This window comes from Capra hircus, chromosome 26, assembly GCF_001704415.2.
Source record: "Capra hircus breed San Clemente chromosome 26, ASM170441v1, whole genome shotgun sequence".
Classification (NCBI taxonomy): Eukaryota; Metazoa; Chordata; class Mammalia; order Artiodactyla; family Bovidae; genus Capra; species Capra hircus.
This window is the reverse complement of record NC_030833.1, coordinates 28,987,038-29,000,168: the sequence shown is the minus strand read 5'-3', so window position 1 is coordinate 29,000,168 and position 13,131 is coordinate 28,987,038. Positions and strand designations below refer to the sequence as shown.

Below are 13,131 nucleotides of genomic sequence, written 5' to 3'. Positions count from 1 at the left end.
ACCTCTTATATCTGTGTGGTGGGAATATTATATAACAGTGTGTGTTACCATTATTTCATGAAAGAACCCCAGGTTCTCCAAAGACACAGGTGAAAGTGGAAGCACTAGTAGAGAGATTCTGATCCAAAGGGAAAATAAAGGCCTGGTATCCCCCTATAGTTTAATCCTTAGAACACCAGCTCCTGTCTCAAACCAGCCCATTTTTGCCCTATAGTATAGCTTCAGAAAAATAAATGTGTTTTTTTGCTACTCACCATAAGAGCTAATGTAAAAATGTTGTGCTTTGCCAAAAGTACAGTCTCATTTGACATAAGGAACTTCAACAAATTTATCAAGGCTTAAAAAGAAGAAAAAAAAAAAAATTGATAAGATAATCAAAGCATAATCAATAAAGTTAAATGAAAGTAGACTAGATCTAAAGAAATCCAAACAGGGCTAGAACGAGTATACCACAGCTACTAGGAAATTTTTAAAAGCAGTCAGAGCAGGTGTAGTTGAAGAAAGCACTGACATTCTCAAGCACATGTCTGCTTATCTGTCCATAGAAAGTTTTAAAAAATTTACTTTTTACTTCTTATTTAGCAATTAAGCTCAGAAATTTGACTATAAAATGGACATTTCAGTGTTCCAAATTTACACCTATATGCTGATTTCCCCATCAAATTTCCTCAGTTTACTGAGCGTCCCTTCTCACCCCAGGCTGCTAGTGTTTCAAGTCACCAAGTTTTAGCTACGTATCTGTTTCAAACATTACTGCTAAGAAGGACATCTTTCGAATCTAAATGATCAACAGACATAGTGTAGAACCTACTGCTTTAGTTCTGGATAAAAAAAGCTCATGAAGGAAAAGAAAAAGCCCTTAACTGTTCTAAATATTCAAATAAGAGTGCAACGTGCTCTGTCCTCTCTTAACTGTGAAAACATTTACTGAAAAGGTCCCCTTTTTGCCTTGTAATCTTTAATGAGTGGATAGAGTGCCAAAACCCAAGCAATCTCAATCATGAGACTGACCGCTAAGTCCCTAGTTAAACAGTACAGCTTTAAAGACATTTTTGCCAATAAATATTAAGCATAAAATAATTTAACAACTGCCTTATACTCTTTCACCCAAGGCTATAAACTCAGTCCTGCTTCTGTGCCCACCATAGCCACTGCCACTGTACCTATCTCCCCTGTGTGATGGGGGATATAAAGGAGGGGTTCAGCGGCTACAAGTATTTGATGTTCCTTTTGTCTTCTCCCTGTCAACCTGTCCTACTTCTACATATACACACACAAAAAAGGCTTGACCGCTCCTTTCCTAAGACCATACCTGCCTTTTTGTCAGCAGAGAAGTCCATTCTCTTGTCTGAGCTTTGTGTGGTTTACTACTCTTAGAAAAGAGATGTGAGCTTAGATTTGAAACAGCAGGGAATGCTGAGTAGGAGTAAGTCTCTCCAGACACTTGCTGCCTGCCATACAACACCCCTCACTCTCAACCCTCTAAAAGCACAGGTACAGTAAAGAAACAGCAGGCAAGGAAAAGTACAAGAGCTTGTCTACATTCTGTTTCTAAAGCCTGACTCTTCCCTTCAAATAGGAAAAAAAAAAAGCCTCGCTAGGTTTGAAGGAGGCAGGCATCCTCATTTATGAACTCTTCACCCTGACTCAAGTTCTCTGAGGTTTCCTAATGGAAAGGCAAATGATAGGCAGCTGGCTTTTTTGATGTTGTCTGTTAACAAGTGATCTATTGGACTGGACCCAAAAAAGCTCCATGGGAGACCACTCTGGATCATACAATCTACTAAGCTCCTACCAGGAGCTCAGAGAATGAAGGGGACTAGCTAAAATCCACATAAAAATGACTAACCCATGGGGATTCCCTGGCAGTCCAGTGGTTAGAACTCGGCACTTTCACTGCTGTGGCCCAGGTTCAATCTCTGACTGGGTAACTAAGATCCTGCAAGCTGCAGCAAGGCCAAGAAAAAGACTAACCCAGCCCAAATCTCTCTTCATAATGTGTAGGGGCTTCCCACGCCACTCTCACTATCCCCAGAGCTTAGACAAGCCCTGTTAATAGATAAATCTTCTGACAGTACGACTCTATAAATTCACAAGAGACAAGAAAAAAGGATGGGTAACACATGTGGCATTCTGCAAAACATAATGGCTAGCTAGAGACAAAGTTGCTTTTGTACATAACCAATCAAGAAGGCTTTTGTCCCAGGCACATGCAGCACAAAGATGCAGCCTCAGCAGTGGTTATGTGGTAATTAAGGGGTAGAAAACCTGGAGAAAAGGAAGTGAGCACAATGATTTATTGCTCCTCTGCTGGACTACAGCTAGCCTTGATCTCTGGGATTCAGAGTCAGGGATGACAAAGTGATAAATATGAGGGGAGGAAGAGAGCAATTCTAGCACAGGCCAAGAGGTGGCCTGCGTTTCAATTGTCACCGATGTCAGCAGAGTCAACTAGTGTTGAGAAGGAGAGTCCAGCACTGCAATACTCTGAGAGTCTGTGTCGGAGAAACCTGCATTCTATCCCTGACAATGCAGGTCAGACCCCCTACCTTTTGAAAAAGCCAGGGTTTTCTTACCTGGAAGTCATCATTCTCTACAGGGAATTTAAAAGGCAGCTAAAATGAACAAAGTAACCTTAAAATTGGCTCCCACGAGCCTCTGACATCAGGAACCATGATTCTTCTTCAAGAAAGAATGCCCCAATATCCCATAATATAACATGTTTTTCCTTCAACATCTCTCTGACTTAGCATTCTATCAACTGTTCAGTGTCCTATACACACATACATGGTCTTCTATCCTCTGACACGACGTGATGAGAGTCCAAAGTCTGTGAGGCTTCAACATAGTTGATTTTAAATTTTTAGAGCTAGAGAGAACCTCAGAGGTTATTTAATCCTCCTCCCTCATTTTTGGATTCAAAAACAACCCCCGACCACCACCCCAACTAGTTAGTGACCAAGCAGGGACTAGAACCTGGTCTCCTGTTTAGTGTTCCTTCTTCTATTCCATTAAGATAAAAGCCTGCAGTCCACGGGGTTGCAAGAGTCCATGGAGTCACTGCTTAGCAACTGAACAACAACAGACAAATAAAGGTGCTGAAAGTGAAAGTGAAGTCGCTCAGTCATGTCCGACCCTTTGGTACCCCATGGGCTATAGACTACCAGGCTCCTCCATCCATGGGATTTTCCAGGCAAGAATACTGGAGTGGTTTGCCATTTCCTTCTCCAGGGGATCTTCCCGACCCAGGAAACAAACCCGGGTTTCCCACACTGCAGGCAGACTCTTTACCATCTGAGCTAGATGCAGTCAAATATTAAAACAGAAGGAAGCTTATGTATAAATGGTGTGCTTAAGATCTGCTAACTATACTATTATCAACACTTTCCTAGAAGACTCTGGTTTATAACTTTCTCCATCTATTGGCTGCTCCAAGGTTATTTCCATTTACTTGGTGCTCTCCTTTTCTTGCTCCTCAGCTACTTCTTATAGCACAGCTGCTTAACACCTCATTATTACCTTTCTTCTACTCATTCTCAACACTAAAACACTCCCAGTAGCTTTTCTCAGCATAAAGCACCTTGGAAGGCCCTCTATATCAGCTTTCATCTCCCCTCTTTATTTTTATTTTTTTATGTTTTACTTTTAATTGCTGGGTTTGACTCCTAAATCTTTTTTATTCCTACTAAAGGAGGATCCAGATCCCTGGCTTCAAATACTCTTAACCTGCACTGAGTGAAAAATAGAGAAGTTATGTCAGTGAAACATCTGAGGTATTCCATTACACATTCAACAAGTTTAAGTTGTAGGGAAGTGGGTGCTCCATACACACTTGTTTCTTCACTGGAAAGTCTTTTCCACCAGGCACTTTGAAAACTTAAGTTTCTGGATTCGCTTTCAGGAACTACAAACTAGCTGCAACTGCTGCCTCTTTACTTCCCTGATGGCTCAGTTGGTAAAGAATCTGCCTCCAATGCAGGAGAACCCAGTTTGACTCCTGGGCCAGGAAGATCTGCTGGAGAAGGAATAGGCTACCCACTCCAGTATCCCTGGGCTTCCCTTGTAGCTTAGCTGGTAAAGAATCTGCCTGCAATGTGGGAGACCTGGGTTCGATCCCTGATTTGGGAAAATTCCTCTGGAGAAGGGAAAGGCTACACACTCCATTATTCTGGCCTGGATGTTGCCTCTTTGACTCTGTACTAGAGGCAAGTGTCAGTCTCCTACTTACTTCTCCAGGTTTCTTTCCTTGGAGAGTCTTGTGCATCAAATATGGCAGCAGGATGCAGAAGTTCTGACTTTTCTGTATGCAGACACAAGTAGAACAAAGGATAGTGCACAGGTTCTGGAAAGTTGAGCCAGGAATGGGTACCCCTGACAGTTCCCTGCGTCCCAAGTGAATTCACAGAGGCAAAGCAGCCAATCTGTTTTTTAAATGTGAAGAGTTCAATACCACCCACCTGAGAATCCTCCTGTCTGACACAAGGCCACCTCATTGCACAAGGAACCTTGTTCACAGAGCTGTTCCTAGCATTAATATACCCGACACAATGAAGACATTCCCAGACTTTTTCTATTCTGCTTTGAATTTAAGTGGAGGAAAAGAAGGTAGCAAGCAGCAAACCATGCTGTCGTGTAGGAGCATGGAGTGAATAATGGATATGGGAACTTCTCCTGAACTAAAACCTCTCCCCACATTGAGGTAAACCAGGTGCAGAGAGGAGCAAGCCAACCACGGGAAGACACAATTAAGTGGTAGCTCAGCGCCTGCCTCAGAGAAGCAGAGGGGAGGTTTAATTACAAAACCAAGTGAATGACATTTAAATAAGATTAAAGACAGGAAGGAGGCAGAGAGCAGAGCACAAATAAATGTCTCTGAAGAATCAGGTCAGAGAGAGCAATCTCTTTGAACAGCTTTTACCTGCTCTGAAGACAAAGAGACAGAAAGCAAAGACAAGACTAAGCCAGGCCCTATTTTGTGGCCTGGCATGGAGTTAGGATGAGAGGCCACAGATTCCAAGTCAAAACCTGATCATTAGGGAAAATGGGTAACTTCACAGTGACTGATATAAGAGAAATACTTAGAACCTTACTAGCTTAGGAGAGAGGTAGAAGAACTCAAAGGACAGGCTACAAATAGCACTAGTATGAAGAAGAACTAAAGAGCCTCTTGATGAAAGTCAAAGAGGAGAGTCAAAAAGTTGACTTAAAACTCAACATTCAGAAAACTAAGATTATGGAATCCAATCCCATCCCTTCATGGCAAATAGATGGGAAAACAATGGAAACAGTAACAGACTTTATTTTGGGGGGCTCCAAAATCACTGCAGATGGTGACTGCAGCCATGAAATTAAAAGATGCTTGCTCCTTGAAAGGAAATTATGACCAACCTAGACAGCATATTAAAAAGCAGAGAAATTACTTTACCAACAAAGGCCTGTCTAGTCAAAGGTATCTTTTTTCCAGTAGTCATGTATGGATGTGAGAGTTGGACTATAAAGAAAGGTGAGTGCCAAAGAATTGATGCTTTTGATCTGTGGTGTTGGGGAAGACTCTTGAGAGTCCCTTGCACTGCAAGGAGATCCAACCAGTCCATCCTAAAGGAAATCAGTTCTGAATATTCACTGGAAGGACTGATGCTAAAGCTGAAACTCCAATACTTTGCCCACCTGATGTGAAGAACTGACTGACTGGAACAGATCCTGATGCTGGGAAAGATTGAAGGCGTGAGGAGAAGGGGACAACCGAGGATGAGATGGTTGGATGGCATCACCAATGCAATGGACGTTGAGTCTGAGTAGGCTCTGGGAGTTGGTGATGGACAAGGAAGCCTGGCATGCTAAAGTCCATGGGGTCGCAAAGAGTCGGACAAGACTGAGCAACTGAACTGAACTGAACAAGTCAATGCCTCTGAAACCCCAGAGGCACTATAAACTCTAGCAATTTGAGCATCTCTGGACAAAATCACTCAGGGACATTGCCAGCAATCAGAAGGCTCACTGTCAGTCAGCAAAGTGGCACAGGAAGGACTTAGAAACCAACACTGACCAGCAGAAAAATTCAAAAATACACTAGATGGGTTTTCAGAATACAGGCATCTGGCTGACTGTTAAACCCAAGTGCCTTACTGAAACAGAGACCAATGAATCCAACAAGAAAATGAAATGGCTTTGGTTATATGCTACGAGCCTCTCCAGGTGAACAGAGCACAAAAGACGGTATACCCAGTGGGAGGATTCTGGGAAGGTGGCAGAGCATGAAACATCAGGAATCTCTCTCCCAGAATCCTCTGCCAGGACAATAATTGCCCTGGCAGAATCTGTCTGACGTAACTGTTTAGAACTCTGGACTCTGATGAAGGTCTGAAACTTCTACAGGAAAATTTGGATGGTAAATTTGGTTCACTTTGGTCAATTTCAACTCTTAGTACATTAGCAGCTACCTATCCCCAATCCCAGGCCTGTGGTAAGCAACTGTGCACCTGTTTCTAGTGCAGCTTGCACACAGCTTGTAGGAGCTGGGGTGGACCAGCGCCCAGATATGGCAATAAGGGCTATAACTTCCAAATATTGGGGATCTGTGCTATGATCACTGATTGCTGCTTCTGATCACAGAGATGCAGACAAAGAGGTGGGCAGCCATTTTTGTTGCACTTCCCCTCATTGTTACAAGCCTGTCCCCCGGAGAGATAAGTGACATCTAGGCTTAAAGGGCCAGTGCCCCTTTTTCCCCAACCTTCATTTTTTGCTTTTCCTCTTTCAGGAGCTAGACAGTAAAAACTAGGACATTCAACACAAATGAACATTATTTAAGAAACAGACTCACAAACCAAGAGAACAGACTTGTGGTTGCTAAGGGAGGGTGAGAGAGGGAGGGATAGATTGGGAGTTTGGGGTTAGCATGTGCCAACTATTACATACAGAATGGATAAACAAGAAGATCCTAACATATAGCACAGGAAACTATATTCAATATACTGAGATAAACCATAATGGAAAAAATAAATACATATGTATAATTGAGTCACTTTGCTGTACAGTGGAATCTAACACAACACTGTAAATCAACTATGCTTCAATCTAAAGAGAAAAGGTAAATACTAGGACAATAAAAACATTAATCAAGAAGACCATTCAGAAACAACCAAAAAAAAAAAAAAAGAGGACATTCGGAAACAACTTCATATTCAAGGAAAATTAAGAGAGTGACTGGACATGCCCAAGAAAAAAGCTCAGAAAAGATCTAAGAAAAGATTAAGTTCACACCTCAGGCTGATCCTCAGCACAGACACAGCCTACAGTCAAAAACAAAAATAATAGTGAATTCCCTGGTGGTCCAACAGTTAGCACTCTGGGCTTTCACTGTTGAGGGTCCAGGCTCATACCTTAGTTAGGGAACTAAGATCCCACAGCCATGCAATGCAGCCAGAATAAATATATTAATAAAAATAAACAAAAATAATAACAAAAAATATATAACTCTGCAAGAAGGGGGGAATCTGATTTATTGAACCTTCAGGATACCGTAAGTAAAATAAGTCAGGTCACAAAAAGAAAAATACTGAATCATTCCACTTGCATGGAGTACTTAGAGTAGCCAAAATCATAAAGAAAGAAGATAGACTGGTGGTTGCCAGGGAAAAGGCACTAAGCGCAGGTGGCTGCGACCGGCACACTAAGCACGGCCAAGAGGAGCTACCCCACGTCCGAGGTCAGGGGCAGAAGCTGGGAGGACCCCATGCCCGAACGGCGGCGGCCAAGAGGAGCTACTCCACATCCGAGGTCAGGGGCAGAAGCTGGGAGGACCCCATGCCCGAACGGCGGCGGCCAAGAGGAGCTACTCCACATCCGAGGTCAGGGGCGGAGGCCAGGAGTAGCTACCCTGCCTCCGAGGTCAGGGGCAGTGGCGGAAGGAGCCACCCCGCGCCCGAGGCCAGGGGCTTCGCACAAAGGAGCCACCCCGTGCCGAGGCCAGGGCCACGGCAGGAAGGAGCCACCCCACGCCCAAGGAGTGGTGGCTGCGCGGGCACAGGAGGGCCTAGAGGAGCTATCCCACGTTGAAGGTCAGGAAGGGCAGCAGTGAGGAGATACCCCTCATTCAAGGTAAGGAGCAGCGGCTGTGCTTTGCTGGAACATCCGTGAAGAGATACCCCATGCCCAAGGTAAGAGAAACCCAAGTAAGATAGTAGGTGTTGCAAGAGGGCATCAGAGGGCAGATACACTGAAACCATACTCACAGAAAACTAGTCAATCTAATCACACTAGGACCTCAGCCTTGTCTAACTCAATGAAACTAAGCCATGCCTGCGGGGCAACTCAGGAAGGGCGGATCATGGTGGAGAGGTCTGACAGAATGTGGTCCACTGGAGAAGGGAATGGTAAACCACTTCAGTATTCTTGGCTTGAGAACCCCATGAACAATATGAAAAGGCAAAAGGATAGGATACTGAAAGAGGAACTCCCAGGTCAGTAGGTGCCCAATATGCTACTGGAGATGAGTGGAGAAATAACTCCAGAAAGAATGAAGGGATGCAGCCAAAGCAAAAACAATACCCAGCTGTGGATGTGACTGGTGATAGAAGCAAGGTCCGATGCTGTAAAGAGCAATATTGCATAGGAACCTGGAATGTCAGGTCCATGAATCAAGACAAACTGGAAGTGGTCAAACAAAATATGGCAAGAGTGAACGTCACATTCTAGGAATCAGTGAACTAAAATGGACTGGAATGGGTGAATTTAACTCAGATGACCATTATATCTACTACTGCGGGCAGGAATCCCTCAGAAGAAAAGGAGTAGCCATCATGGTCAACAAAAGAGTCCGAAATGCAGTACTTGGATGCAATCTCAAAAACGACAGAATGATCTCTGTTCATTTCCAAGGCAAACCATTCAATATCACATTAATCCAAGTCTATGCCCCAACCAGTAATGCTGAAGAAGCTGAAGCTGAGTGGTTACAAGACCTTTTAGAACACCCAAAAAAGATGTCCTTTTCATTATAGGGGACGGGAATCTAAAAGTAGGAAGTCAAGAAAATACCTGGAGTAACAGGTAAATTTGGCCTTGGAATGCAGAATGAAGCAGGGCAAAGACTAATAGAGTTTTGCCAAGAGAACGCACTGGTCATAGCAAACACCCTCTTCCAACAACACAAGAGAAGACTCTACACATGGACATCACCAGATGGTCAACACCAATATCAGACTGATTATATTCTTTGCAGCCAAAGATGGAGAAGCTCTATACAGTCAGCAAACACAAGACCGGGAGCTGACTGTGGCTCAGATCATGAACTCCTTATTACTAAATTCATACTTAAATTGAAGAAAGTAGGGAAAACCGCTAGACCATTCAGGTATGACCTAAGTCAAATCCCTTATGATTATACAATGGAAGTGAGAAATAGATTTAAGTGTCGAGATCTGATAGATAGAGTGCCTGATGAACTATGGAAAGAGGTTCGTGACATTGTACAGGAGACAGGGATCAAGACTATCCCCATGGAAAAGAAATGCAATAAACCAAAATGGCTGTCTGAGGAGCCCTTACAAATAGCTGTGAAAAGAAGAGAAGTGAAAAACAAAGGAGAAAAGGAAAGATATAAGCATCTGAATGCAGAGTTCCAAAGAATAGCAAGAAGAGATAAGAAAGCCTTCTTCAGCGATCAACGCAAAGAAATAGAGGAAAACAACAGAATGGGAAAGACCAGAGATCTCTTCAAGAAAATTAGAGATACCAAGAGAATATTTCATGCAAAGATGGGCTCGATAAAGGACAGAAATGGTATGGACCTAACAGAAGCAGAAGATATTAAGAACAGGCGGCAAGAATACACAGAAGAACTGTACAAAAAAGATCTTCATGACCTGAATAATCACGATGATGTGATCACTCATCTAGAGCCAGACATTCTGGAATGTGATCTCAAGTGGGCCTTAGAAAGCATCACTATGAACAAAGCTAGTAGAGGTGATGGAATTTCAGTTGAGCTATTTCAAATCCTGAAAGATGATGCTGTCAAAGTGCTGCACTCAATATGCCAGCAAATTTGGAAAACTCAGCAGTGGCCACAGGACTGGAAAAGGTCAGTTTTCATTCTAATCCCAAAGAAAGGCAATGCCAAAGAATGCTCAAACTACCACACAATTTCACTCATCTCACACACTAGTAAAGTAATGCTCAACATTCTCCAAGCCAGGCTTCAGGAATACGTGAACTGTGAACTTCCTGATGTTCAAGCTTGTTTTAGAAAAGGCAGAGGAACCAGAGATCAAATTGCCAACATCCGCTGGATCATCGAAAAAGCAAGAGAGTTCCAGAAAAACATCTATTTCTGCTTTATTGACTGTGCCAAAGCCTTTGACTGTGTGGATCACAATCAACTGTGGAAAATTCTGAGAGAGATGGGAATACCAGACCACCTGACCTGCCTCTTGAGAAATCTGTATGCAGGTCAGGAAGCAACAGTTAGAACTGGACATGGAACAACAGACTGGTTCCAAATAGGAAAAGGAGTACGTCAAGGCTGTATATTGTTACCCTGCTTATTTAACTTCTACGCAGAGTACATCATGAGAAATGCTGGACTGGAAGAAACACAAGCTGGAATCAAGATTGCTGGGAGAAATATCAATAACCTCAGATATGCAGATGACACTGCCCTTATGGCAGAAAGTGAAGAACTAAAAAGCTTCTTGATGAAAGTGAAAGAGGAGAGTGAAAAAGTTGGCTTAATGCTCAACATTCAGAAAACGAAGATCATGGCATCTGGTCCCATCACTTCATGGGAAATAGATGGGGAAACAGTGGAAACAGTGTCAGAAGTTATTTTTTTGGGCTCCAAAATCACATCAGATGGTGACTGCAGCCATGAAATTAAAAGACGCGTACTCCTTGGAAGAAAAATTATAACCAACCTAGATAGCATATTTAAAAGCAGAGACATTACTTTGCCGACTAAGGTCTGTCTAGTCAAGGCTATGATTTTTCCAGTGGTCACGTATGGATGTGAGAGTTGGACTGTGAAGAAGGCTGAGCGCCGAAGAATTGATGCATTTGAACTGTGGTGTTGGAGAAGGCTCTTGAGAGTCCCTTGGACTGCAAGGAGATCCAACCAGTCCATTCTGAAGGAGATCAGCCCTGGGATTTCTTTGGAAGGAATGATGCTAAAGGTGAAACTCCAGTACTCTGGCCACCTCATGCGAAGAGTTGACTCATTGGAAAAGACTGTGATGCTGGGAGGGATTGGGGGCAGGAGGAGAAGGGGACAACAGAGGATGAGATGGCTGGATGGCATCACTGACTTGATGGACATGAGTCTGAGTGAACTCCGGGAGTTGATGATGGACAGGGAGGCCTGGCGTGCTGCGATTCATGGGGTAGCAAAGGACAGACACGCCTATGAGACTGAAATGAACTGAACTGAACTGAACTGAGGAGAAAAGGGAAGAGGTTCAGTTTTAGAAGATGAAGAGTTATGGGGAACGACAGTGGTGATGCCTACATTACAGTGTGAATGTATTTAGTACCACTGAACATACAGTTAAAAATGGTTAAGATAGTAGATTTTATGTTATCTGTATTTTAGCACAATATAAAGTCGGTATGTCAACAACCTGTGCTGTCTAAAGGCTCTATGTCCTAGATGAACTGGAGAAAAGAACAAATCCTTTCTTTAAATGGAAGTTAGATTCTGTCTTACCATTTTCCTTGCAACTGAAGTGTATCTGCCAAAAAAGAAAATAAAATTCTCAACTATCTCCAATTCCCCATTTACTTGGGGACACTGCAGTCCTCACAGTTACCACCCACCCTCCTTACCGTGAAAGCAAGTTATTATGTGAAAGTTCCCATTGCTCCCATATGGAGCAATGCAAGATCCCATACACATTCTGTGCAGCTGCTTCTAACTAAGCATGCTTAGAGGCCACCATCCTCTTCTAGGGCCCTAGATACCTACTGATTTTTTCCAGCACTGCCGAAATGAAGAGTCAAAATCACCCTTGAAGAAATCTCAGTTAATGAGACCATGTCTCAGTGGAGCCATCTGATGTATAACCAAGAACTTTACTTTCTGCTCATATGAGGGAAAAAACACTAAGAGACTTGTCCTGCTCACTCAAGATCCAGGGAATGATGATACCTTATGAAATCAAATGACACTTTCCTACACAACCAGTACAGGCAGCACACCAAAAGCACAACTACTCTTTCCTCTGCCTTTTTTAGTTGACAAGATGCTAATGGGCCTACGAGAGTTGACATTTCTCTGGATGGGAAGTGCCTTTTTGTGCAGAGAAAAGAACAGAGATTTCTCACTCTTTTAGGTGGGAATCTTTTTCTCCTTCTAACAGGCTAAACTTGTTAGAAATTCTTATCTTTTGCTTCTGCCAAGATTCTAAGAGAAAGATTCAAAATAGTATAAATTTTAGATTTAGCCAAATGTGGTGATTTGAAGGGAAAAAAGGTTTCCTGGCATTCTTTGTCTGCCCTGGGGCTTCGTACACTACTATACAGGATCTTCCATAACAAAATTATGAAAAGAGAGAAACACCTTCAAATGCTCCCACATTAGAACATTCTAACTTTAAGAAGAACTGATTATCCACAGAAGAAAGAAGCCTCCATATTTTTGCACATGGAAGTTAGAGCAGTCTTAATTAGGCACATCAAGCCTAGAATACATCTTGTAACAGATTCCCCTAAATCAGAGAAAATTTGGGGAAAAAAAGAAGAACAATTTAAAAGCAATTTTAAGAACAAAATAGCAATAGCAGCTGCCAAAACTCCTCTTGCCATATACTCTAGCTGTTTACTGCTATGTTCTTCCCCACCTGCATACTCTCTTCCAAACTTAAAGCAGCAATATCGTAGTTATGTAAGATGTCACCATTGGAGGAATCTGGGTGAAGGGTACAAAAACTCTCTGTACTATTTTTGCAACTTCCTGTGAGTCTATAACTATATCAAAATACAAAGTTTAAAAAAGTAACCAAACTAAATGAAGCAGACAATTAAAAACTCAAAGGATAGTTTCCCCAAATCAGGGGGGGCTAGCAAACTGTCAAAGCTATACCCATACAAGAACTGCCAGCTGTATCTACAGCTCAGGTCAGTCTTTCTCCTGAAAAC

General features: G+C 42.7%; 1 protein-coding gene across 3 annotated transcripts in view; it reads right to left on the bottom strand.

Moving 5' to 3' along the window:
• The window catches only part of C26H10orf76 (chromosome 26 C10orf76 homolog), a 167,776-nt gene that overhangs the window by 95,136 nt on the left and 59,509 nt on the right, over nt 1–13,131 (bottom strand). For all 3 annotated transcript variants that reach the window (XM_018041317.1, XM_018041319.1, XM_018041318.1), the window contains one exon: nt 255–337. In XM_018041317.1, the coding sequence (XP_017896806.1) occupies nt 255–337 (83 nt within the window). The remainder of the gene's footprint in view (nt 1–254; nt 338–13,131) is intronic.